This window comes from Zymoseptoria tritici, chromosome 6 (assembly GCF_000219625.1).
Source record: "Zymoseptoria tritici IPO323 chromosome 6, whole genome shotgun sequence".
Lineage (NCBI taxonomy): Eukaryota > Fungi > Ascomycota > Dothideomycetes > Mycosphaerellales > Mycosphaerellaceae > Zymoseptoria > Zymoseptoria tritici.
The window spans coordinates 1,621,641-1,646,181 of NC_018213.1; the positions used below are offsets into that span (position 1 = coordinate 1,621,641).

A 24,541-nucleotide genomic window follows, 5' to 3' on the forward strand; every position below is an offset into this window, starting at 1 on the left:
GTGCCGGCCACGATCGTCCTTAATAATGAACCTATCGCCCGCGATTTCCCACCCCTCTTTCGACGTCGTTTATCAGCGACGTCGTTTATCAGCGCCGTCGGTGTTTTCGATAGTTCGTTAGTGGCGGCGAAAGCGGCAGTTGTGTTTGGGCGTAGGTGGATATGTCTATAATATTAATGGTCAGCCTAGGATTACCGTCTCGTTGTAAAGGATTATTAATTACCATTATAGTCATCCGTTCGCTGGCTTTCCGGGTTAGGGAATGCGGGAGGCGTTTGCGGATACCAGTTATTGTGAGGACACCCTCACGATGACGCCCCCCACCTGTCCCAACCTAGACCATCCTAGCACTACAGATTACCGGTGCTATCTTATCTAGCCTAGACTAGGACATCCTGTAGAGGGACGAACCTTACGGGCGCACGATAGCCCCCGAGCGGACGCTAGACTACGACTAGTGCCTAGTCTAGGCGGAGGGACGTATTTGGCAATACGAAGGGCGGGTACATAGCCTCGAGGGACGCTCTTGTCTATTCCCTTCCTTATCGAATCGACTCGTTACATTCTATAACTATTTGTTTTCGGTGCAAGCCTACATTCCCTCTCGAGGTACTTCTAACATTCGATTCGATTAAAAACAACTGTACAACTGTACCGAAAACTACCGACATAGCTCTAAAGGTTACCCGTTGTTAGGACGATTCCCTTCCTAATACCTCTGCCCGATAGTAGGCGAGCGCTTCCTCTACGGAGCTATCGGCTACGCCTACTAGTTAACTATAGGATATTAACCTTCTTAACTAGCCTAGCTCGGGAGAGACCGCAGAAGAAAAGGCTACCTAGGAGCACGACAACGAAGTCGCCCGCGCTACCTTCGAGTTCTTAACCCTTTAGCAGAAGATTAAGGAACTCCGTGCCGAACTAGACTATCTTACGCTAGAAGGGAACCTAAGGACGGCTATCCTCCGCTACCTTTTCTCCGAACCTAACTAGCATACTAAAACGAGGGATAACCTCCCTAAGTTAAAGGAGCTACTAGTCTTCGAGGGCAAGTCGCGTGCGAGCTACGACGACTAGGTCCGAGCCCTCGAAAGAGCCTTTAGACAATACGAAGGATTCGCCGAACGCGAAGACTGCAAGGTCGACTTTACTACCGACTATATAGGAAAGCTCTAGCAAGACTACTAGGAACGCTACGTCGACGGCCTTAACGACTAGTCTAAGCTAACCTAGTCTATAATAAAGGAGGTTATACTTAACTTAATAGGCATAGAGACTAAACAGCGCGAGAAGGCCTACGAGAAGCTGAAAAAGGTTACCCTAGGTAACCGCACGCTAGAAGAACTCCTCGAGGAGCTAAAGACACTCTAGAAGGAGCTCGATAAAAGGGACGATAGCAAGAAGATCCTTAGGTTCTATAGCGCCCTTCTATAGACCCTTCGTAACCGCCTCTCGAACTACCCTACCGCCCTACTAAACCTGGTAGACGCTAAGGAGAGGGCTAAAAAGGCCTACTATACTAACGAGGGCTCTAAATAGGAGGCTCGTAAGAGGCAGGCTGCTAAAAGATCCGCTAAGCAGGCGAAGAAGCGCCCTAGCGACGGCTCTGCTGCTCCGGACGGTAAGAAGGCAAGGACTAGCAATAGCGAACAGAACCCGAAGGCCCCCTCTAAGGCTACGTGCTACGGATGCTAACAGGTCGGGCATATCCGCCGCGACTACACTAACTAGCACCTATAGAAGGATTCGGGGAAAGAGACGCCCCCTAAGTAGACGCTGTTGCTTAGGTGGGCTAAGTCCTCTATAATAAGGATTAGCAGCGCTCGGCTAAGCTAGGAAAGCGCCGCGCCTAGCAAGGGCGCCTAATTAGCGTCGAGTTAACGCTAAACGGCCTAGGGGAGTCTAGAAAGGTCCGGGGCCTAATTAATAGCGGCGCCTAGGACAACTTCTGCGATTCTATGCTAGTAAAGGAAATAGGGTAGACGGTTTCCGAGCTATCTACCTAGATAAAGTACCTAACTCTAAATAGCTAGAGCCTGTAGGTCTTTAGAGAAACGAGAAACTCCTACAAGGCTATAGACACCTCTGGCAAGGCGCAGGGGTACATAGACACATTTAAGGTAGGACGTATCTACGGTTTCGAAGTCGTGCTCGGCATGCCCTAGCTCGAGAAGTACAACCCGGGTATTAACTTCGCTCTAAAGGAGGTCTTCTAGAGGCAGAAACCTCGAAAGCGTTAAGCAATAGCAGTAGTGTCCTCGGACAAGTTCTACCGGGAGTGTCTCGGTAAAGTCGAGGCAGCTCTTTACGTTATGTCGATCTAAGAGGTCGAGGATAGACTCGAACTAGACTAGAATAGCGTCCTAACAGCGTACTCTAACTTCTCCGACGTCTTTTCGGAGGAGTTGGCTAGCGAGTTAGCACCGTATAGACTGTACGATCTTAGGATCGACCTAGTTAAGGGAGCAAGGGTCCTATTTAGCCCTATGTACGCTCTGTCGGAGGCAGAGATAGATGCAATGCGCAAGCAGCTCCCTAAACATCTAAAGAGTAGCTTTATTCGCCGCTCGACATCCTCGGCGGGCGCGCTAATCCTCTTCGCGAGGAAAAAGGACAACATACTCCGCCTCTGTGTCGACTACCGCGGCCTAAATGTAGTTACGGTGAAGAACAGGGGGGGTCTTCCCTTAATTTCCGAGTTAATAGACTAGCTAGCTAGCGCTAGGTACTTTACGAAGATAGACCTCCGCTACGCGTACTACCGTGTCCGTATCCGGGAAGGCGACGAGTAGAAGACAGCCTTCCGGACTAGATACGGCTATTTCGAATACACCGTAATGCCCTTTGGGCTCTGTAATGCCCCCGCAGTATTCCAAAACTTTATCAACAGCGTGTTAATAAGGCTAATTGACGTGTTCTGCGTCGTTTACCTCGACGACATCCTTATATACTCCAAAACGGTAGAGGAGCACAAGGGCTACGTCCGGGAGGTGCTAGAGCGCCTCCGGAAACACAAGTTGTACGCCAACCTGTCTAAGTGCGATTTCTACAAGGACCGCGTCGACTACCTCGGGTACGTTATTATACGTAATAGGCTAGAGATCGACCTAGAACAGGTTAGATCGGTCCAGGAGTAGCTACTTCCCTAGTTAATACATAACATTAGGGTCTTTATCGGCTTCGCGAACTACTATAGGCGCTTTATTAAAGGCTTCTTACGCCTCGCTGCGGTACTTAACCGCTACACGGAGGGGAAAAAGGCAGTAAACTAACGCAAGAAGGAACGAGCATACTTAGAGCTCGACGAGCAAGCTATGCTTTCCTTCGACGAGTTGCGGAAAAGGTTCTCGGAAGCTCCTATCCTACGCTATTTTAACCTAGAACTGCCCTATAGGGTAGAAACCAACGCCTTAGGCGAGGCAATCTTAGGCATCCTAAGCTAACTATACGAAGACTATGGCAAGACGTAGTAGTTCCCTGTATTATACTTCTTACGAAAGATAATCGCGGCAGAACGGAACTACGTTACGGAAGACGCTAAGCTGTTAGCAGTTGTAGACTCCTTTAAGTACTTTAGATAATACCTGGAGAGGGCTCGACACTAGGTCGAACTACTAACGGATTATGCAAACCTGCAAACTCTTATAACGACTAAGACCTTGTCTAGGCGGCAGGTTAGATAGGCCGAGTAGTTGTCGCAGATCGACTTTAGGACTATTTACAGACCTAGCAAGGCTAATAGGGCGGCGGATGCACTAAGCAGAAGGCCCGACCTTACGGACAAGGACTACTCTAGACAGTAGGCTACAGACGAAGAGTCGTCTGCAAGCTTGCAGCTCCTCTAGACTGCATTCTAACCGCATCTGGACCATAATAGACTAGTAAGGCACGTAGGGGCAGTAAAGGACACCCCAGACCTGAAAACGCGCCTGAAACGCGCCCTCTTAAAAGATCTAACCTTTAATAGGATTAACGAGGAGAAGGACTAAGCGGAACCTGCTTTCTAGGCAGATCGATAGACTAACGAGGATAGAGTCGCGTACATAGACGGCAAGGCCTACGTACCTAAAGGAAGCATAAGACTCTAACTGCTTTAGGAATGCTATAACGACCCTATGGCAGGGCACTTCGGCTTCTCTCGAACGCTCGAACTTCTATAAAGGAGTTTCTACTAGCCTAAAATAAGGAAATACGTTAAGGACTATATACGAACGTGTTAAGCGTGCAGCAGGGCAAAGCTACGGCGGCACAAACCTTACGGATTGCTGCACGCAGAGCTACTATCGCTTATACTATAGGAGGATATGACGCTAGACTTTATAACGGACCTGCTACCTAGCATGCTTCTAGGCCAGGCTTACGACTTAATCCTAGTAATCGTGGACAGATGCACTAAAATAGTCTATTATGCGCTATGCAAGAAGACGATTACCGCAGTAGAGCTCGTAGAGGTGTTTATAAGGGAAGTCGTACGACTCTATAGCGCACTAGCTACGATTACGTCGGACCGAGGGCCTATCCTAACCTTAAAGTTCTAGAGCACGTTCTGTTTCTGCCTTAGCATACGCCGAAAACTAAGTACAGCGTTCTACCCTTAAACAGACGGGCAAACAGAGCGCTAAAACCAGACGCTAGAGCAGTATCTTCGCACATACTGCAACTATAAACAGGACAACTAGGCCTCTCTACTCTCTACTGCGGAATTCTCGTATAATAACAGCGTACACTCCGCAATAGGGGTTACGCTATTCTAGGCGTACACGACACAGGACCCTCGGCGGTGCTACTAGCCCAGACTACGCCAGAATAGACGAGAAGCCCTGTTCGCTGCACAACTTGCGGACCGCGTTATCTCCAACTAGAAGAAACTGCGGGTTAGACTAGCCAAAACAAAGAAGCAAATAGCTAAGTAGGCGAACGAGCACAGGAAGGACATCTCCTTCAACGTCGGAGACAAAGTCTACCTTAACATACGCAACATTAGGTTACTAAGACCTTCGGCGAAGCTCGATTACAAATACATTAGACCTTATAAGGTAAAAGCGGTTATTAACCGCGTCGCATACATGCTCGATCTACCAGACTTACTAAAGATCTACCTAACCTTCTATATTTCTCTGCTAGAACTATCTATCCCGGACTAGTTTAGTCGCAAACAGGACAGGATAATGCGATACGACGCAGGAGAGGACAATAAATACGAAGTCGAGGCTATTCTGGCCGAACGTGTAGACGAACTAAACAATCGGGAGTACCTTATTAAGTAGAAAGACTACGACTAGTCCGAGAACTCCTAGGAAGCAGTAGTTAACATTAGCCCGGCAGCAATGCGGGCCTACCGGCGCAGAATAGGCTAGAAGGGACTAACTACGCGCGGTAAATTCCAGAAAAAACGCTAACCCCCTTAGTCAATTTTTCAATCCTTTTTGCTTTATAACATTAGACTTTAACATTTTTAATAATTCTAGGGATTTTATTTGGGCGTTAAGGTTTTCCATTCTGGACTATTCTGGTCTACGTTAAGCTATTCTGCGCTATTATAACTTAAAAGGGCCCTATTACTCTACGTAATAGCGTTATCTGTTATACCCTGCACACTGCTAGAGCTAACTAGACCAAACCGGCTCAATTATCGCTATCCTTGTCCGAAGCGTCCTCTCTACGCTCCTAAGCGGCTATAGTACTTACCAAAGCCTTTAACGCCTCCCTGTTAGTCTTTCCCGTACCCCTAGCGTACGAATTAAACCTCTCTAGGGCCTTGCTGTTACGATGCAAGGCAGTCTTGTACTTGTTAAGCTTGTCTGTTAACGACTAGACCGTAATAGCGCCCTTTGGATTAATTAGGCGGCTTCTCTTGGCCCTCGGGGTCCCGGCAGCAGCCTGCTCCTACATCCTAGCGTTAGCATAGCCTAAAATGCGCCAGAACGGTATACTTACGGCCTTCTCTATATAAGCAGCGGCCGACCTGTCCCGCTTCTTAACCTTTTAACCCGTCGTGTCCTACTCGCGGGTACCCTGGTACAAAGTAAGACCCTCCGGGCCGCGAACGCTGTTTCTAAGCTCCCTAAGGCGCTAACTGTTAGCATACTAGTCCAAAATAAGCCAGAACGGCATATACAACTTAATCGAACTAGCAAACAGGAGCACCTTGCTCCTTAACTTCTTCCTGTTGTCCGCGTTTACTACCGGATTAGTATACTCTGCTTAAATCTGGGCATTGATAATGTCCTACTCGTCCTTACGGGCCGGAGGGAGCTATTTAGGGTTAGCCTAGATCTAGAAGACTCTAGAACAGTCTAGAAATATCCTACCTAGAAGCAATCGGCATTTCTGTCGTCTAGACAGCCGGCGCATTTGGCAGTAATGCCCTTAATAGGCTTCTCTGGCGCTAACTAGTACAGTTTAGTTAAGTCTTTGTTTAGCTTAACGTCTTTAATACAATTAAAGCACGGATTGTAGTTAAAAGTCCCGTTGCGGACCTTTTTAGCGTAATCGTTGCGCACGAGGGCCGCGGCAGCGGAAGACATAGTGTGTCTGCGCTAATGTTAGCCTTGCTAGACCCAAACTAGACTATACTAGCACTACCCTAGATTACTTACTTTTTAGTAGTTAGTAAAGAAGAGAGAAAGTTTGGAAGAAGAATTAAATTAATATAGCGACGCTATAGACCCGCAAATCCTTCTAGATTAGGACATCTGGCAGCTAACAGCTTATGAATTTTCTACCGCAACTAAGGTCAGTTGCAGAGAGGGGAGGGGGGCAATGTAAGGACACCCTTACGATAACGCTCTCTACCTGTCCTAACCTAGACTATCCTAGTACTACAGATTACCGGTGCTATCTTATCTAGCCTAGACTAGGACATCCTATAGAGGGACGAACCTTACGGGCGTACGATAGCCCCCGAGCGGACGCTAGACTACGACCGGTGCCTAGTTTAGGCGGAGGGACGTATTTGGCAATACGAAGGGCGGGTACATAGCCTCGAGGGACGCTCTTGTCTATTCCCTTCCTTATCGAATCGACTCGTTATATTCTACAACCATTTGTTTTCGGTGCAAGCCTACATTCCCTCTCGAGGTGCTTCTAACAGTTATCGTCTTGTTAAAGCAGACCAAGATCTGTGGCGGTCTGACTCGGTGGCCTCTCTTCGGGATTGCCATCCTTAGATCGGAGATTGCTATCGCTGCCGCTATAACTATTCTCGCTTTCTAATCCTGCCTCTCGCTCTGCCTCTCGCTCTGCCTCTTCATCCCTCGCAGATCTTTAGATGCGACGACTTTAGTAGTAAGGTGTTGCTATAGGCTGCGGAGCGTACACTTCTGGATTAGCATTCGTAGTGTTGTGTAAGCGGTCGGCGGTTTAAGAGCGACCGATAGTTTGAGAGCGTCCCGCGGTTTAAGAGCGACCGATAGTTTGAGAGCGTCCCGCGGTTTAAGAGCGACCGATTGTTTCAGAGCGGTCGGCGGTTTAAGAGCGACCGATAGTTTGAGAGCGGTCGGCGGTTTAAGAGCGACCGATTGTTTAAGAGCGGTCGGCGGTTTGAGAGCGGTCGGCGGCGGTGTTCGTCGTAGTCGTTCTCGAGCGTCTAATGGTTTGCGAATCGTCGGGTGGAGTCGCCTCGCTATAATTCCCTCCGCGGTTCTTTCGCCCGTAGTTAGTATTTGTAGTAGAATAATTACCTCTTTGCCGGGATAATACAGGTGCAGGATCTTAATCTTGATATTAATATTAATGTTAATAGGGTTCTTGGAGGAGGCGAGGATCGATTGTGGAGGGTTGGGGTTGCGGTTGGGGTTAGGTCTTAGAGAGTCGATAAGACTCTTCGTCCGAGGCAGATAATAATGCTATAGTAAGGTAGTTAGTTGTATAATCGTCGAAGATGTCTATATTAGTAGCTTATGCCCGGCAAGGCTTCGTCGCAGTCGCAGCGGTCGCAGTTATTAGTAGTCCATGCCATTAGTAGTATGCCCGTCCTATTTCTTTTACTACCCTATTACCCTCGTGCTCTTCTCTACCTATCTTAAATTACAAATTAAATAAAAATACTAACTATCTAATGCGGGGTAAGCAGACAACACAGCGCGCTCAGCAACTGACATATCTACGTCTTTCTTCTGCTTCTTCTGCCCTATTGTAGTAGCAACAAGTTCGTAAAAGTGCTTTCGCACAATCTTCGCCTGCTTAAATGTTAGTACCGATATTTGCAAAGCTGCGGTTCTGCGGTTTGCTAGGGAAAGCTGCAGTCCGCCGGGAGTAGATAGGACAGCTGGGACATTCTGGGAACGGCTTAGGATAACTGCGATAATTACGGTAACCTAGGCTGTGCTGCAAATAATTGAGCCGTAATAGGGATTGTTAAATCGACCTAAGGTATGTTCTTCGAGGCTGTTGTAATGTAGGAAAGGCTAGAGAAAAGCAGGCATAGCTGTAGTAGCCGGGATGTAGTAGACTAGGACCGGTCGGGAGAGCGAGGATTTTAGACAGGAAACATACTGCGACGATCTCGTCGAGGTGCGGCATTGCCGCGAACGCATTTACGACCTTCGTGCGGGAGTTGTCGTCTTTGCCCGCGAGGCAGTGCGTAAGGACCTCGTTCGCGAGGGTTTTAAAGAGGGCTGCGCAATTTGTTAATACGGATGAAGCGGACGAGTGATAGACGGACGAGGACGAGTGGCAGATGGACATAGACGAGTTAATAGGGAGGAGAGCGAGCAGCGGACCGACGCAAAAGAGGGAGAGGGGAGGAACCAGATGATCTGACTTACTATTTATAAACTAGCGGCCCTTCGATGAGGACTTCTCGTAGTCCAAGAACTAGTACATGAAGTTATAGACCTTTAAAAAGGTCTCCGCTGTGCACAGCTTGTCGAAGTAGGCCACCCGGCCCACGTTGTTTAAGTTGACTAGCATCTCCTAGTCGTTCTCTAGCAGGCCGTCTACAAATTTCTAAGGTACGCTTGTAAGCTAGAGGACTGACGAGGCTCGAAGTCCGAGACTTGAAGTTAAGGCTTACGATTATACGCTCGATAGTCTGGTATTTAAAATTTTTAATGTAGCCTTGCATCTTCTCCAAGGCGTCCTTATACTCGCTACAGTCGGCCGTAAGCTCGCCCTACAGTATCAATGTTAGTCTTTGCATGCGTATCCCACTCTCAGCACCTTAAAGTTACCCAGATGCTTATAATAACCGCGTTGTAGTCGGTCTTAAGACATTAGGCGCTTAAAAGCGTAACCTATCTACTCTCGCGTATAAGCAAGCGACTACGCTTATCTTCGTCTCGCTCCTCCTGCGTCGAGTCTTCTGTAATCTTGTTCTTCTTGCGGCGGTAGCGGACTTTAGGAAGTGCAGCTTTAGCTGCAGCCGCTATACGGGACTCCTACTTTTTATTAGTACTGCAGCGGTTTGGGACACCGTAGGACAAGCAGGCAATTGCAGGAATAATTCGGGATTCGCTAGGATATGCTGGATGTTGCTAAACGACCTGGGCTGCGTATGCTGTACTAGAACGAGTTAAGAAATGTTAAGATAAGTTATGCGCTAGTCTTCCACGCCGAAGTGTTGTAGGCTAAACGGCACGAAAGGCTGCAGTAAATAGGATAGGGTGGACTCGAGCGTAGCAGGTTTCCGGGAGACGGTAGGACACAAAGGATCCAGCTCGATTTAAACGCTGCAGAAACGACATCGCTGTACTTCGAGCTCATCGATAGACTTATAGTAGTAGTGCCAGCGATTCGTAGAGAAGAGCCGGAGCCCTGTTGCTGCTGCTGCTCTGCTTCGTCGGCCATAATGAAGACGGAGCGGATGTGGAAGACGGAGCGGATGTAGAAGACGGAGCGGATGCTGGAGACGGACAGGTTGCGGACAGCTGCGAGATCGAGAGGAGACCAGAAAGATTGAAAGAAGACCAGAGAGATTAAGAGGAGGCTACAATTGAATTACGATTGGAGTTCGGACGGGCGCGCGGACTAAGAGTATGGTAGTGTACTGATTAAGGAGGCTGCAAGCCGAGAGGTATGCTATACGTACGCGGTTTCCCAGCCTCCACGGCACTTGCAGAAAGCCGTCCTAGCCTCTAGGACGCACCTACCCTATAAACTGTTAGTTCAGACTGACCCTCCTCTAACCGTCGTCTGACCCTTAGCTAACGGTTAGTCAGCCGCAAAGCTTTTACACAACCGCAGATTAACCATTAGCGTACAGTCTATTTTTACAAGCTGTTACAATTCTAAGACCGGAGATTTACTGCAAACACAACGTAACGTCTTTCCTGCATAACGCTAAACTGCATCTACCGTCACGCAGCGGCTTGAGTTGTCAAACCGTCTATCCGCAGTTACAGCGTTAAACAGCTTGCAAAATCAAAAACGCTTTCCGAGTTAACTGTCGACGGACGGCAATCGCATCTTAGCTGTTAAAACGAGAAACTGTTCTGAACCCGAGAGGTTTCTTTTTACTTGCGGTAACAACACCGTTTAATTGACACACACCGTCGATATACAGCTAAAATTACCCCCATACACCCAAAGGTTTGGGTGACGGCTTGAACACATATTCTGATGACAGCAATCCATTGAGATGAGATCGCTCAAATTCAGGATTTGGGTTATGGCATGAGTCTGGGATGGGACTGGCAAAGTGGTCGATATTTTCCTGTTGACGCAGGGCATAACACTCGGGTTCCTCCATCCCTCACTCATGCTCAGAACCCAGAAAATCCACCGTGATGGCCACAATGCACTTCACTTCCACATCGCCCACGTCCATCCCCATCCCGTCCCACATCAACTCGCCCCGATTCTGTAGCCGTCCCGTATCGATGCAGCACTTCGAGTTTGATTTCGTATCCTCAAAGCTCTTCCTTGCTCGACGAAGCGCCACCGAAACCAAAAGCCGCCTTGACCATTCCGAACGCCGCACCTTCAAAGCGAAAAAACAACTGTCAGTCCTTGGAGGTCCAGAAAGAGGAAGACTTGTCAAGCCTGCCGGGGTTCTAAGCGGGTTGCTTGCCCATGGGTGGATAGCTCTTGCCCTCTCTCTCAACCTTGGGCTCGCAGGTGCAGCGGTCGGCGGCTGGAACTGGATCCATCACCTGAAACAGAAGGGTAGAAGGGTCAGCAATTGTTCAGACATAGGGGTATAAGAGGTATGAGGATAGACTGAGACCTGCTGGCAGAGCCCGAGAGACAATCTCGGACAGCTACAGGCGTTCTGCCCTTAGGTTTTCGTACCATTGGTATATGCTGGCCGCAACCCCACCACGATGTCTTCTCTGTAAAGAGAAGGGTGGTCAGTAAAGGGACGATAAGAGGTGTGACACAGTGATGATGGCGAGGAGTGCGAGGCGAAAGCGGCTGCTTGGAAGGCATGGAGGAAGTGCTTACGACAGGTACCGCAGACTGCTTTCTTGCACATTGTCGATCTTGCTCGTGGGTGATATCGAGTGAGTTTTGTGTTCGTCTTCGAAGATGTGTTTGTTCTTGAGAAGAAGTGAATTTGAGAACTTCGAGATTGTTGATAAAGCGCCGCCGGCGATCTAGCTGCTAGCTTCGCCGACCACTGCTGGAGTCGGCGATGAATCTGGCAACCGCCGAACTTCAGGCGCCCTTCTCAATCATCTCAATCGATATGTCGACAAGTGTAAAACATGGAGAGTGCCCTCATTCAGGTCGTGTCCTGAACAAGGCTTTGATGACTCTCATGGGCATGTCATTGATCGCGACTCAGCGACGACGCTGAGGGCTGTCTGATATGGATTTCTCTCGGCGCGAAGATTAGACATATCAACACACAAAGAGGAAGGTCTCACCAGCCGGCCATGTCGCACCCGCAGGCTCTCCAAGCTCTCACATGAGATGGGTTGCCATGAAGCTCGCCTGCGTTTGTGCCCGTCGACAGGCCAACCTTCACTGCACCAGACGACGAAGACGAAAGGATGAGAAGTCTCGAGGAAGATAGAAATTCGACCCAGGCGCATCGACACATCGTCAAAAGTTGCCTCGGAGAAGTACATTCCCTTCGCCCAGTGTCTAGACTCGTTGACCAAGAGTCCAAGACCCTTCTCAGCAATCCAGCCGTCCACCAGACAAGGACGCCCATGCGAAGCCACGACTCAGCCAACCAAGCCAGGATGAGCAGTAGACACCCAATTCACCAGCATCCTCCCAGCACTGAGCAAGTTGACAGATGACAGCGGCGCCGGCGCCGGCAATACATGGACCGACAAGCTTGAAGGAGGAATATCCTTGGAAACAGAGTCATCATGAAACGGTTGGCAGAGTACTGTAATATGTACAGTTCAATCTGGGTGCTTCCTCCGAGAGTCCGATGGGGTTGGAGGTCCGGGTCGCTGGGCTTCCACCTCCAGGAAATCAGCGCTTGGGTAGGTCGGGTATTTTGTACAGTGATGGTGCGATGAAGATGATGGGTGACCGACGACAACGGACATATACAGGCAGACAGGCAGTGAAAGGAGGTGAGAAGTCATATGTTTGATAAAGTTTCAATTGTTTTGGTACTGTGCTTTTTGCATCGGTAGACATCGTCGTGATGATCTTTTGCTATTTCATTCGCCCATCGCCATCCACGGCCTTGAACAATCCCTCTCTCCGCAGCAACTTGCTGGTCCTGCTCGTTCTTCATTGTCGTTCCTCTGCACTCGCCCTCAATCCCATTTTCCTTTCCCAATCCCGACAACCGCAGTCATGCGCGGTGACCAAAACACCTCGTGCGCCATCAGATCCATACTCCGAAAGTAGTTGCAGAACAGCCTTCCCTACCAACCCATTTTCCGTACCACACCCCAAATCCCCACCATTTACAATGCAATACACCCCAAAAAGTACTTTGGCCTCCCCAAACTCCATCCCACCATTTTCCGTTCCTGAAATGTCATATCGTTGGTATCATTGAAAGTCGTGAAGAAAAAGAAAAAGAAAACAAGAAAAGCATGCCGGCCAGTGTCGCATCAAAAGTCGAAGGCCAAGTGCGTCGTTCAAATTTCGTGGCTCCCCCTCTTCATCTCGTTCTTCTTCTCGTACAATGCTCTCTGCTTCCTCATCTCCTCAACATCAAATGCCGGCATGGTCTTCAAATTGCTGCTGCTGGCCTTGCGATCAGATAAGCTGCCCATGCTGCGCATCTTGCGCAACATGCCTGGCTTGGCCTCCGGTTGCGGGAAGCTCGAGAGAGCCGCGCCGGCGGCATCTCGTGCATTGGCAATTTCGGTGACATCGGTGCGAGAGCGACCGATGGTCCGAAGTCCTCGAGCGAGTCTCTCAAGCGCGGTATTTGAGGCGTTGGATGATGTGCGCTGTCTGGACTTGCTGCTCGAGGAGGAAGTCGGGCGGTTCGAGTCGACGGGCGAAGGCAACGAGTCGTTGGAATAAGTGCTGCCGAAACTGATACCGGAGTCGGCTTTGCGTTGATGGCGGGATGACGAGCGGATAACTGTGCGAGAAGAGAGGTCCTGCACGTCGTAGAGGACTTCGCATTCGGAAATCATGCTCTTTGCGAGTTGCATGTAGTGGCCCAGAGTGCGAACTACTGATTCCCAGCCAAATTCGTCAGTTGGTCCCTTTCCTTGCCTCATGAGGTTGCCCAGTACGCGTGGACCATTCTTCTCCACCGCGGAAATGTACTTGAAGTACTGCTCACGTTGTTCCTTGAGGACGTGATGTGAGAGAGCACTGGTGGGTTGGTCGTTCAGGCCAAGCGGTGGGTAGAGCGTGTTGAGCATGCCGACGCAGTTGTGCTTGTGGAAGGGAAGAAGAGAGAATTCGTTGATCAGAATCCACCGTCGAATGCCCACGAAGACTGATGTGTAGAGGTGATCAATCTTTCGCTCCTTCTCCTCCACCGACTTGACCCATTGCAGCACTTCAGGAGACATGTGCAACAAGCCGGAAGCATTCTGGTCGAGAGACTTGCGATCGATTTGGAGACGGGACATGGCAGAAGCAACCTCGCGCCGTCTCCGCATCTCCAGATCCTTGAGGTAGTCCAGACCGGTGAGAGCTTGAGGGAAGTCGACGTCTTTCAAATCGGACAAGAAGCACTTTTGGGCGAACTCGATGATGAAGCTGGGTGGCAATGAGGCAGAGGCTTTTGACAGTTGTGACACTTGAGCGAGGAGGTCTTCGGTGAAGGTTGGTGTATGAGCCGTGGGGAATGCACCCTGTGGTGTTGCCGGTGAGCTACCACTGCTGCCATGGCTGGAGGAAGGAGAGCCGGATCGACGGGAGCCTCGTTGTGCCGTATTCAATGCGTGCATGGTCCGTAGAGGTAGCTCATAGTTTCCGGGATAGGTCAGAATGTGGTCGAGGATGAGCTGATATGAGGAGCCATTGGAGGAAGTGGAGGACGCGGAGGAGCGCGAGTGCTGTTTTGTTGATGCCATGGTTGAATGTGCGGAATTCTGCCCACGAGTGTGCAGCGTCGAAAAGGGAAAGTGAAAAGCGAATGAACCTGAGTCGCGCCGGACTGTGGAAGGGGGACCGTGAAGCAGACCGGGCTTTGAGTGTGAAGAAAGAGAATAGGTAATATTAATGGGACCTGGGATGCACGTCGGTGATGAAGTCGGGCAGGCCGCAGCTGCAGGAGGGCAGAGCGTGGGCAAGTGAGGTGGGGTTCTCGCGTTAGGTTTGTTTGGAGCGCTAGTGGTCCGGAAAGGGTGAGGAACTATTGGCGACGGTTGAGTAAGAAGCCAAACGTTGTCTCTCGAAAGTCTTCTCGGAGTCTCGGTTTGGCCGTTGTGGGTGTAAACAGAGGATGAGATGAACAACAAACACGATGGTGGCGGTGATGGCGACAACGTCGCTATTGGAGTTGTGTTGGATCTGACGTGCTGTGCCTTGTTTGGAGCGGAGAGACAAAAGGTCTGGACTGGAGGCTGACTTGAGACTGTGATGTGAGGAACGAAAGACGACAACCGAGGACGAGGCGGACGGCGACGAGGACGAGGACGATCTTCTGTATATGGACGGAAGTGATGGCAACAACACCGGAGCAAGACTACTACCGGATGCACGACTGTTTACTTCCTCTACCTGGCGGAATCTTGTCCAACGCCATCCATGATCCCACTCGATCGACTGGGCCATCCCAGTGGAAATCGAATTGCTGCTAAGCCGAGCTGGCTCTTCTGGACGCCGTGTGAAAAGCCCAGATATGCCCATAGCTCTGCACGCAGCAACGCCGCACGCGACATCCGGCGCCAGGATCGCGGTGGGGTACTCGGCTATACTTCTGTCGTTTGAGCCTCCTCCGAGCTCCGCGGTGACGGGAATGCAGTGATGGCTAGACGAACATTGTGATAGAATCCGTCACACTCCATCACAAAAAAGTCTCCGCAAAGCTCGCCATGGCTAAGCTCGTCACATCGACCGTGTTCCTCGCATGCCGGCCGCATGCACACTTGCTTCCCCAGCTCTGCATGAGGGCCATGCTCCCCGTCGACGGACCTCCTGGCGCTTCCCCTTTTGGTCAAGCCCAGGCCCAGGAACGGGGAAGGTTGCATCGCGCTAGGAAGGGAAGAGTCGGAATCGGGAGTTGGAGAGAGTTTATGATCAATGCAGCCCGGTCTTGGCCTGGCCGTCCGATCTTGCGATGACCTCCAAGGGATACCTAGTGATCTAGCTTATGCTCGCTCTCGAGAAACTCAACATCACCATGAATAACTCCGCTCCAAGCAGATCGAGAAACAGCTCTCACAGCTTTCATGCATATCCAGATCGGGCCTTTCGTTGCTGTTTACCACCAAACACGTCTCCAACAAACGCGGTTATCCAACGTCCGCTGCGGGGCTCTGGCAGCCGCGCTTCCTAGTCTAAGGTAACGTTTTTGGTCACCGCCAATAGTAATAATCCCGCAAACACAAGCCTCCGCGGTCCCGACCCGACTACCGACCCGCGCCTATGCCTTGTCCCTGCGCCGCGGTCTTACTTGCTTCGCGTTCTACTTCCGGAAGATCACCTTTTTGTCCAAATCAAAATGCGGTCGTTTGCTTCGAGGAGGACACCATGTTTTACATCAGAGGAACGCCGTTAGCATTAAGAGTCACGATTTCGTGGGTCTCAACAGACCAAGAGCATTGTCGTTTGCCAGTAGGCTCTTCCTCGGCGATGAACATGCCTTGCTAGCTCTCACGCATACCACGGATTTCTCACCACGCTTTCCAAGATCGAACAAGGTTCGCCTTGTGAGCTCCTCCCTCCCTGGCCATCCAGATCCAAGCCTGCTGGTGACTTTACCCTGGAATATCCCTGTCTGATGAAAACGAGAATTGCCGAAGAGGCGTCGTTCTAGACTTGGCTTCGCAATCGCTGCAATCGTGAGCCCTGCCACGTACCGAACGCCGCATTGATTGCGGGAAGAACTACACGTCACATTCGAGGCTGAGCACTTCGAGGCTGAGCACTTATTAGTCAACTACGGAAGCTGGAGGTGAAACACACAAGACTCAGTGTTATCAAGGCAAACGCTGTATGGCGGGTGTCTCGGTCATTTGTTGAAGCACAGGAACCACCAGAAATGGAGGTCGTATTCACAAATCCAGCCCATCAGGTCCATCAGCACTTCATTTCATTATGACCCTGCACTGTCACAAATCAATAGAACTAGCCGACTTCTCCACATCTCCGCGCAAGCAACACCCTGTCGCACACGCAAGACCGGCATCCGCAATCATCTCGCGAACACGCCGTCGCTCGGTAAGCACTGGGTTGTTGGTTGTTGGACACGGTGCCGCCAAGCCCAGGTCTGCGACGTAGAGGCATTGAGTTGAATCGGATTTATGCCACGCTGCACGGTCAAGTTTCTGAATACGTGATCTATTCATGGTGGTCCACAGTCGGAGATGAGATTCTGATGATTCTGATATCGAGGACGAGGTAGACGCGTCGGCAAATCATTGGTCGCGTTCTCCTCGTGCGTGCGGCGTCATCTCTGTGATGAGTCCCACCTCGCGAAGTGGAGAGTGATGTGGTTGTTGAGAAACTTTGGGTGGAAGCGTAGAAAGGAGAGGACCGTCATTCATGACTCACAATGGATTCCTGTGAGGCTGTGCGAGTTTGCAGCTCAACTGTGTCGTGGCTTTCACGTGGCAGGAGTTTGGAAAGCCAGCTCGTGCCGAAGGTCTTTCTCTCCACCTGGCGTGAATTGAGCATACCTCACATTATTCCGCGATACACATGTCGTTCTAGCAGGACCATCTCACCTTCCCAAATAAGCCACATACTCATCACATCCAGACCGCACCTCGTCGTGCGATCCCAACGCGGGCCAATCATCTACGATGATATGGGCTTCTTCTTCTACGACCTCAGCCACCTCAACCCCCGAAGAGAAGACGCACATGGGCACTTCCTCCATATGCATCAACGTCCCCCAACCCACTGCCTTCCACATATGCCTTCAAGGGCGAAGCCTCCTGGCACCTTCACATGCAAGCCTCCAACGTCAGGCACCAGAATCCATCAAGAGCCGATGTTTTCCCACTTTGTCGCCGATGGACCTGCATCCTTCCATGCTACTGCATACTATCCCGCACCGTGCATGCAGAAGTCTCGCATAAGTTCCGCAGGCACTGGAGCCTGAATGTGAGGAAGTTGAAAAATGTTGCAGCCAATCACGAGTTTTCGCTCGTTCGTCGTTTCCTTTTTCCCCATCTGGAGTGCTGTTCGTTTCTCATCGAAAGACTTTCCTGCAAGAATGTGCGTAGCATACCTTACGTACAGACAGACAGATAACACATCCGTCGGAAAAGTGTACCGGTCGGTGATCTGGACGTTGGACTGCATGCAAGACTTCTGGTACGGATGGAGGTCGCAAGCTCGAGGCCGGCTGCAAGTCTTGCGAATTCCGTACCTCGCCCGGATCGACGCATCGCTGCGATGGACAAACGCATTGTCCAACGACGCTCAACCTCTATGCACCTTGGCCTCCGAGTCGACGTGTCGAGCGGCCTCCAGGTTATCGTCAAATCCGTCGTCGAACAGTTCTCGTCATAATAACACACGGAGATGATCGGACCGTTGCACTGTTCGATCCTTACCTTCTGCAGGACCCAGGTCAAGCACCCCTTTCTATCACGGTTTCCGCTTACCCTTCACATACCCCACGACAGACGACAAGCAGCTCACATTTTCACACATCCCCAAAATGCCGCGTTCAAAGACTCTAGGCCAGCCACAACCCGCTCCCCGGCACTTTCTAAGCACACCCCCACTCTGGGACGGAAGGACAAGAATGCGTCCGAACCCCGAACGGACATCGCAGCCCTGCATCCGCGAATGCGATTGCGCCATGCACGTTTCTAGTGTGCCGGACGTGGGTATCGGACCAGCTCCGACTCCTCTGAGTGACTGGTATGCGGGGTGTTCGGACGATGGTTGTGGTGTAAACGCGAGCCGGTGTCTGGTATATGGCTCGTTGGCTTCCATCACAGGCAAGAATAACAGTGATCGTCGGCCGCAGAAGGGCCGCAGGACTCGATCTAGTCCTTCTGAAGTGCTTCTGCCTCGGCATCGCTTCTGGTAGGTATGAGGTACGCTCTCCTTGCTCACAGAGCGTCACAAAGCTACCGAGGCGCGACTTGTACAGTACAGAGTGCGGAAGCACGGGTCCAACACTTGATCGCGCGGGCTGACGCTCTCGACTCGGGTCGAATTGGATGTGTCCGTTTTCCTCCCCATCTGTCTTCTGATCACGATCTCGACCTGCTGTCTTCATCTATCACACGTCATGCTGTGCGTTCAAGGAGCATAACGCGTGGATCTCACGAAGCGCGGGTGCCCCGATACACTTCTTGGCTCGTCCATGCCTGTTCCAGTCCACCGCGGCTCGATCGTTCGCAAGGACAACTCGACTTTGATGAGATACTCGGCTCGTTGAGAGAAGACTATCCGTCAGCATCAGTGAGTGGCGGAGTCTAGCAGTGCAAGTGTGACGAAGTCAAGACGGAACGATTGAAAGACGGACGCGAGAAGACGCAACGTGGTACAGTGCTTCATTCGGTCTTTACTGCGCCGCCTGACTTCAGCATTTTGTGCGGCAAGTGATTGCTATTGGCAATCCTCGCAATGTCATTCATCGACCATCTTGGTCCGTCTTCTGCGCTTTCATATTAGGCCCTCGCTCGGCGTTCATCCCGATCATTCCGCCGCGTCAATATGTGCCGACCCTGCATTCTTTCCTCCTCACTTTAATTCACAAACATGCTGTTATCCTGGATCGAGTATTGCTTGATGATGTCCGCCAACTTCTTCGCTTCACGAGCGTAGTCGATGGGGTTGACGTACTGCACTTGATACCGCACCCTGCACGCGAACAGTAGTCAGCATAACGCTCCTTCAAAACCAATCGCAACGACACCACAACATACCTCTGCTGATCCTGGAATGTGTCCATCTTCGCCTTGCACTTGAAGATGAAGCTCTTGCAATTCGCATCGCTGAAGGCCTCACCCACTCTCTTGTCGTCTCCCTCCTCCTTCAATGCCATCAAGTCGTTCGCCGACATGCCCATCACCTGAACGCCAACCTCGTCGAAGCAGCTTAGCCAGATTTGACCTGTGTGATCACTGACATTGACACTCATGATGTAGCGGTAGTTTGGCCGGTCCCAGGTCATTTGACACTGTTCACATCGCCACTGACCCTCATCGTGCTCTGTCACTTTCTTGTTGCAAGGCTTTGGATCGGTAGTGCGGCAAGCAGGGTATGCAAAGCTGTCTTGCTTGACGTAGACGATTGTAGCTTTGATGCTGAACCAGTCGGTGGTTTCTGATTGTCCATCCTTGTCGTCGTAGACTTGCGCAATGGTCTTGAAGTCAGATGGTCGTCCGCCGCTGGTAGCACCGGCCGCCGCCATACTATTGGCGTGGGAGGCGAAGTTGCCATTGCGGCCCTCTCCGTCATACCATCCCTTGAGCTTGTACGCTTCGTCGATATCGGGATCGATGTTCATGCTGCCGCTGGAGAGGAGGGAGAGAGAGCGTCCACCAAAGTCCGAGACCTTCACTCCCTTGAAAGCAACGACTGACTCTGGCCGAGCATCGAAAGACTCCGCCGTTTTGCCCCAGACCGTCAAACGGACGTTGTAGCCGGAGTTGTCCACCAGTGTCAGCTCACGCTTGCTGTATGGCTTGTTGGTGCTCTTCGATACTATCTCATTCACCTCGCCCACCTCTTGCAGGACCCCGATGCAGTCGATTGTGGTGTCCTTGTCGACATTTTGTAGCGCAGCGATGTCCGTGAAGTTGTAGCGTACTTGCGGCACACCGTCGTGGTCTTCCGCCTTTTCGACTGTTGTGTCCCGCTCGAATGTGAGTTCGTAGTCGTTGTTAACATTGGAGAATTGCTTCTTCGCGAGCTGGACCTTGCACGGACTGGAGATGTAGTAGACGTTGCCCTCTGTCAAGAACTCATACCACTGATCGACCGAGTCGTTGAAGCCAGTCGCACGGATTTCGCCAGAGTCATCGAGGAAGTTCACACTGAAGAGCTTGCCCTCGCCATTCTTGTTGTGCCATGTCTTGATGTCGCCTTTGTGTGTGCATCGCGCCTTGATTGTCCACTTGTGTGTGTAAGGAGAGACTGCCTCAATGGGTGTGATGTTGCCGCGCCCGTTGTGCGAGACGGTGGCTTTGGGACGAGCGCTGAGCTCCGAGTTTGACTGCTGTTGCGGCTTGTTTCCATAGAATCCGTTTCCTGCAATATTGCCCGGCTGCGGCTTGACATCCTCTTGCTGCTCGGGTTTTGCTCCGTCATATGTAATGGCAACTGGTTGTCCGATCTTCTCTGGCTCGCCGTACTCTTTCAACACCTCGAGATCGACGACGATGAGAATGTGTTTGTCCTTGACGAAGTTGGCGGTGAATTGTGTTAGGCGGCAGATGCTGCCTCGTTTGAGCGTGCCGTCATTGATGAGGTTGTTTGACTCTGCAGATGTGTTAGCCTCTCTGATCCATCCCGCTACCATTGCTTGATTCACGTACGAGTTGCCAGCATGCCCTGAATGAAGTTGATGCTGTCGTTGAAAACAACTCGCCACCGCTCTTGACCGGTGGCCTGGTTGGCGGACATGGGCTTAATTTGAACACACTGGACGATGGGGTTTTCGTGTGTTTGGCCTTCGGTGACCTCGCGCAGGACGCCGGCACTGAGGACACCCGCTGCATCGGCCATGATCGCTGCTTCTCTGTTGTCTGTTGAGTGTCTGGGATGGAGAGTGAGGTGCTGATCCGTGAAGTCGAAGTTATCGCTGTTGATGGTGGGGCTGTTCAGGCTGCTGTGTCGCGTTCCTGCCGCGTGCAGATTGATGGATAATTAGAGACGCGTCTGACCGATGATTAGCCGAAGAAACATAAAGCAAACCACTTTCTCTTACGACACACCATTAAGGAGAATGAGGCAACGTTGGAAGGTGTTCCTTGCCCGGCAGCGAGAATGTCATTTCGATCTTTCATTACATTCCAAGCACCAGTCCGAAGCAAATGTTGAGCAGACTCCCCGGCATCGTGAAGAGTTCCGTGAAGACCTCTGGAGGTCGTTCTGCTCCCTATATGGCACATCATGGTGAACTGATCAGTCCTGGGCGAACATAGTCATGCACCGCGACCAAGCCTCTTGGCTCTTGCAACCAAAACTGTCAATAAACGACGTCCCAAAAGTCAACGATTGGACGACTTTTACAATTTCCATAAACCAGGAATGATCCCTGTCGCCATGACTTCACCTCGATCCCGACTTGCCCGATTCCTTCGGTAGCTGTCCAAGTTTCGACATCTTCAAGAATTGGAGCTTTCACTCGTGATTCGAGCCGCGAACCAACGATATATTGTGGAACTCAAGGTCAACATGTTTCAGCCTCGAATCGTGTGGACGCGGCCTGACGTTGTTCGACCTGGCTGCCTGGTTCAAGATGTGGCGGAGGTCAATATATCCTGTAGGATTGACCACTTGAACGTGGCAGTAGACGTCTCCTGCGATTTCTGCCCTTGACTTCTACATTTCATATTGCAAAATTCCCATCTTCGAAGTACGGTCTTGATCGAACAGCAACACACAATGTCAGCCCTGGACGACCTCAAAGCCCAACAGGCCAATCTTCAAGGTACGTCCGGTGCGTATTGCTATCTCTAGCGAGTCCTGCCCATTGCTTCCGCCGGTGTTGCTGCATTGGGATACTCGTACTGGTCGAGTATGTGCTCCATCTGCCATTGAAGTGGATACGTACACGCACGCAGTCAGCACCGAGCTCCGATCCACTCTGCATTTGCCCTGCGTGGTGCATCCTATACACCCGTATGAACGTCATGTGTCACCGCAACACCTCGAAGAACACCACTTTGTACACCGTTCATCGCTGGGATTCTTCAACACCCACTTTGCTGACTTTGGACTCTGTGCCCTAACAGACTCGATGCAAAAGATCAGCATGGTCGACAACGAAGTTTCCAAGAAAGCCACTCCGGCCGCGGCGAAGAAGCCGGTCGGAGGAACACCCGTCAAGAGACCCTCTGCGCCTGCGAAATCGTCGGCTCCCGCGAAGAAGCCAGTCTTAGGAACACAATCGGCGGCGAGCACACCAGCAAAGACGCCCGGCAAGACCCCTTTGAAGGCGCCTGCAGGTGGTCCAACTCCAGCGAAGACGCCCGTAAAGACTCCAGCGAAACAACCGGTCAAAACTCCAGCACCGTCCAAGGAGAGTCCGGCTGCATCGAAGAAGCCAGCTAGCTCTGCTGCACCTGCAAAGAAGGTAGGAGAGGTCACCTCGGTCCCGGAACGAAGGAAGCCAATCCCGCCGGAAGTACGAGAACAGAAGAAGAAGCCAGCCGTAGCACCGCAGCAAGCAGCCGGCGGAGCGACAGATAAGGCCAATCAGGCCGTTGGGCGGGGATTGAAGACGGCGAATAAAGGCGTCGATGGGGCGGCAAGTGGTGCGAACAAGACTGTCGGCGGCGTGACCGGTAAGTGCTTCCTCGCTCGACTTCTGTGCTCTTCAGGACTGACACTTCTTTCCAATTCTAGGCACCATCGACAAGACGACCGGCAATAAGTCTGCGCCAGTGACATCTCACGTCAATAAAGTCACCACCGGCGCGACCAAGACTGGCAGTGACGCCGCGAAGGGCGTCAGTAATACCGCCACCGGCGCAGCAAGGAACGTTTCCAACACAGCGACGGGTGCCGTTGGAGATTTGACGAACACCGGTAAAGAGACTGCAGGAGCAATCGGCAGAGGCGACATCAAGGGCGTTGGAAAAGGTCTTGCGAAGGGCACGGGCAAGACCGTCAGCGGTGTTGGCCGAGGCGTAAGTCTGACATTGAGGTCCTCTTGGGCAGTATCGTGGAGCCATCCATGCTAACGGCCGTTGCAGGCTGGTGCGACAGTTGGTGGAGTTGGCAAAGGTCTCGACTCTACTGTGTGAGTTTGCCAGCGTCTCAAGTCAGAAATCTGTTCATTCTTACACTAATGATGCGACCAGCTCCGGGCTAGGCAAGAACGTGGGCGACACAGTCGGGGGACCAGTCGGCAAGACTGTCGGCAACGCAACGGGTGGGTCGCTCCAGAAGCCAAGGCTTTGTGAGATACATGACTGAGAAGTTACAGACAACCTCGGCAAGACCGTCTCGGGAACGACCTCCGGCTTAGGCAAGACCATCGGTGATACCACTGGAGCCATCGGCCGAGGAGACATCAGCGGAGTAGCGTCTGGAGCTACGGGTGGAGTTGGTTCGACCGTAGGAGGAGCTGGGAAGGGAGCTGGAGATACGGTGGAAGGAGTGGGCAAGAGTGTAAGGAAGCTCGTTGACTTCGAGAAGGCGGTCGTGCTGACTACATGTTGCGAAGGTCGGAGGGTACATCCCTGGACGAGCTGGCGGTGCAGTGGAAGGTCGGTCGATGTCCCGCGCCGTAACTACCTGAACATAACTGACAGCCCGCAGGCTTGACCAAAGGCGTAGGCGACACAGTCACAGGAGTGACAGGCGGCGTAGGCGAAGGTGTCGGCAAAATAGGGAAGGGGGACGTGATCGGCGGTATGTCCAGTGCATGAATAAATTCCTGTCCTTGGTAGCCAGTCTAACATATGTTCAGGTCTCAGCTCCACGGTCGGTGGAGTAGGAAAGGGCGTAGGTGGGCTCGCTTCCGGTGTGTGGGGAGGTATCAGTGGTAAGAATCGCCAGAAGAAGGCTGAAGAGCCGGCCCCTATGGAGGAGGAGGGAGAGGAGAAGCAGGAGAAGAGTGAGGAGAAGGGTGGATTCTTCTGAGATCGCAGAGGTTGAGGGTGTTATTCGAAGGGAGAACCGACGTGTCCAGCAAACATGTCCTCCCGAGGAAAGAATTTCTTCGAGAACGAATATGAAGTCGCGTTTTGCCGGTCATGAGCTGCGTGTATTGATCGTTATTCGCTATTTCTCTTCCGTTGAATGTCCAGCTCCTGTGAGCGATGCTGCTGCCGCTTCGAGTAAAAAGTCGATGCTTCAACAAACACATATACTTCCTCACCGTCCAACCTACATCATAGCCGGTCCACCT

The 24,541-nt window shown here is 51.5% G+C and overlaps 5 protein-coding genes across 5 annotated transcripts; 1 reads left to right on the forward strand and 4 right to left on the reverse strand.

Moving 5' to 3' along the window:
- Window positions 1-7,298: 7,298 nt before the first annotated feature.
- On the reverse strand, window positions 7,299-8,523 carry MYCGRDRAFT_93967 (uncharacterized protein; the record flags this gene model as incomplete). Its single annotated transcript, XM_003851756.1, has 3 exons — window positions 7,299-7,644; window positions 8,101-8,180; window positions 8,497-8,523. 3 exons carry the CDS (start codon window positions 8,521-8,523, stop codon window positions 7,299-7,301), a joined length of 453 nt encoding a protein of 150 aa, XP_003851804.1.
- A 2,471-nt stretch (window positions 8,524-10,994) lies between these two features.
- On the reverse strand, window positions 10,995-11,416 carry MYCGRDRAFT_43911 (uncharacterized protein; the record flags this gene model as incomplete). The annotated part of the gene is made up of 3 exons (XM_003851755.1): window positions 10,995-11,093; window positions 11,233-11,273; window positions 11,386-11,416. 3 exons carry the CDS (start codon window positions 11,414-11,416, stop codon window positions 10,995-10,997), a joined length of 171 nt encoding a protein of 56 aa, XP_003851803.1.
- Window positions 11,417-12,995: 1,579 nt separating this feature from the next.
- MYCGRDRAFT_73238 (uncharacterized protein) lies at window positions 12,996-14,906 on the reverse strand (the record flags this gene model as incomplete). The annotated part of the gene is made up of 2 exons (XM_003851754.1): window positions 12,996-13,160; window positions 13,233-14,906. 2 exons carry the CDS (start codon window positions 14,397-14,399, stop codon window positions 12,996-12,998), a joined length of 1,332 nt encoding a protein of 443 aa, XP_003851802.1.
- Window positions 14,907-19,202: 4,296 nt separating this feature from the next.
- MYCGRDRAFT_109907 (uncharacterized protein) lies at window positions 19,203-21,517 on the reverse strand (the record flags this gene model as incomplete). Its single annotated transcript, XM_003851753.1, has 4 exons — window positions 19,203-19,317; window positions 19,383-20,940; window positions 20,997-21,217; window positions 21,471-21,517. 4 exons carry the CDS (start codon window positions 21,515-21,517, stop codon window positions 19,203-19,205), a joined length of 1,941 nt encoding a protein of 646 aa, XP_003851801.1.
- Window positions 21,518-22,003: 486 nt separating this feature from the next.
- Window positions 22,004-24,059, forward strand: MYCGRDRAFT_109908 (Ca2+-modulated nonselective cation channel polycystin; the record flags this gene model as incomplete). The annotated part of the gene is made up of 8 exons (XM_003851495.1): window positions 22,004-22,123; window positions 22,419-22,970; window positions 23,032-23,315; window positions 23,382-23,428; window positions 23,490-23,560; window positions 23,615-23,799; window positions 23,855-23,897; window positions 23,950-24,059. The coding sequence occupies 8 exons, from the start codon at window positions 22,069-22,071 to the stop codon at window positions 24,057-24,059; spliced, it is 1,347 nt and encodes a 448-aa protein (XP_003851543.1).
- Between the last annotated feature and the right edge of the window lie 482 nt (window positions 24,060-24,541).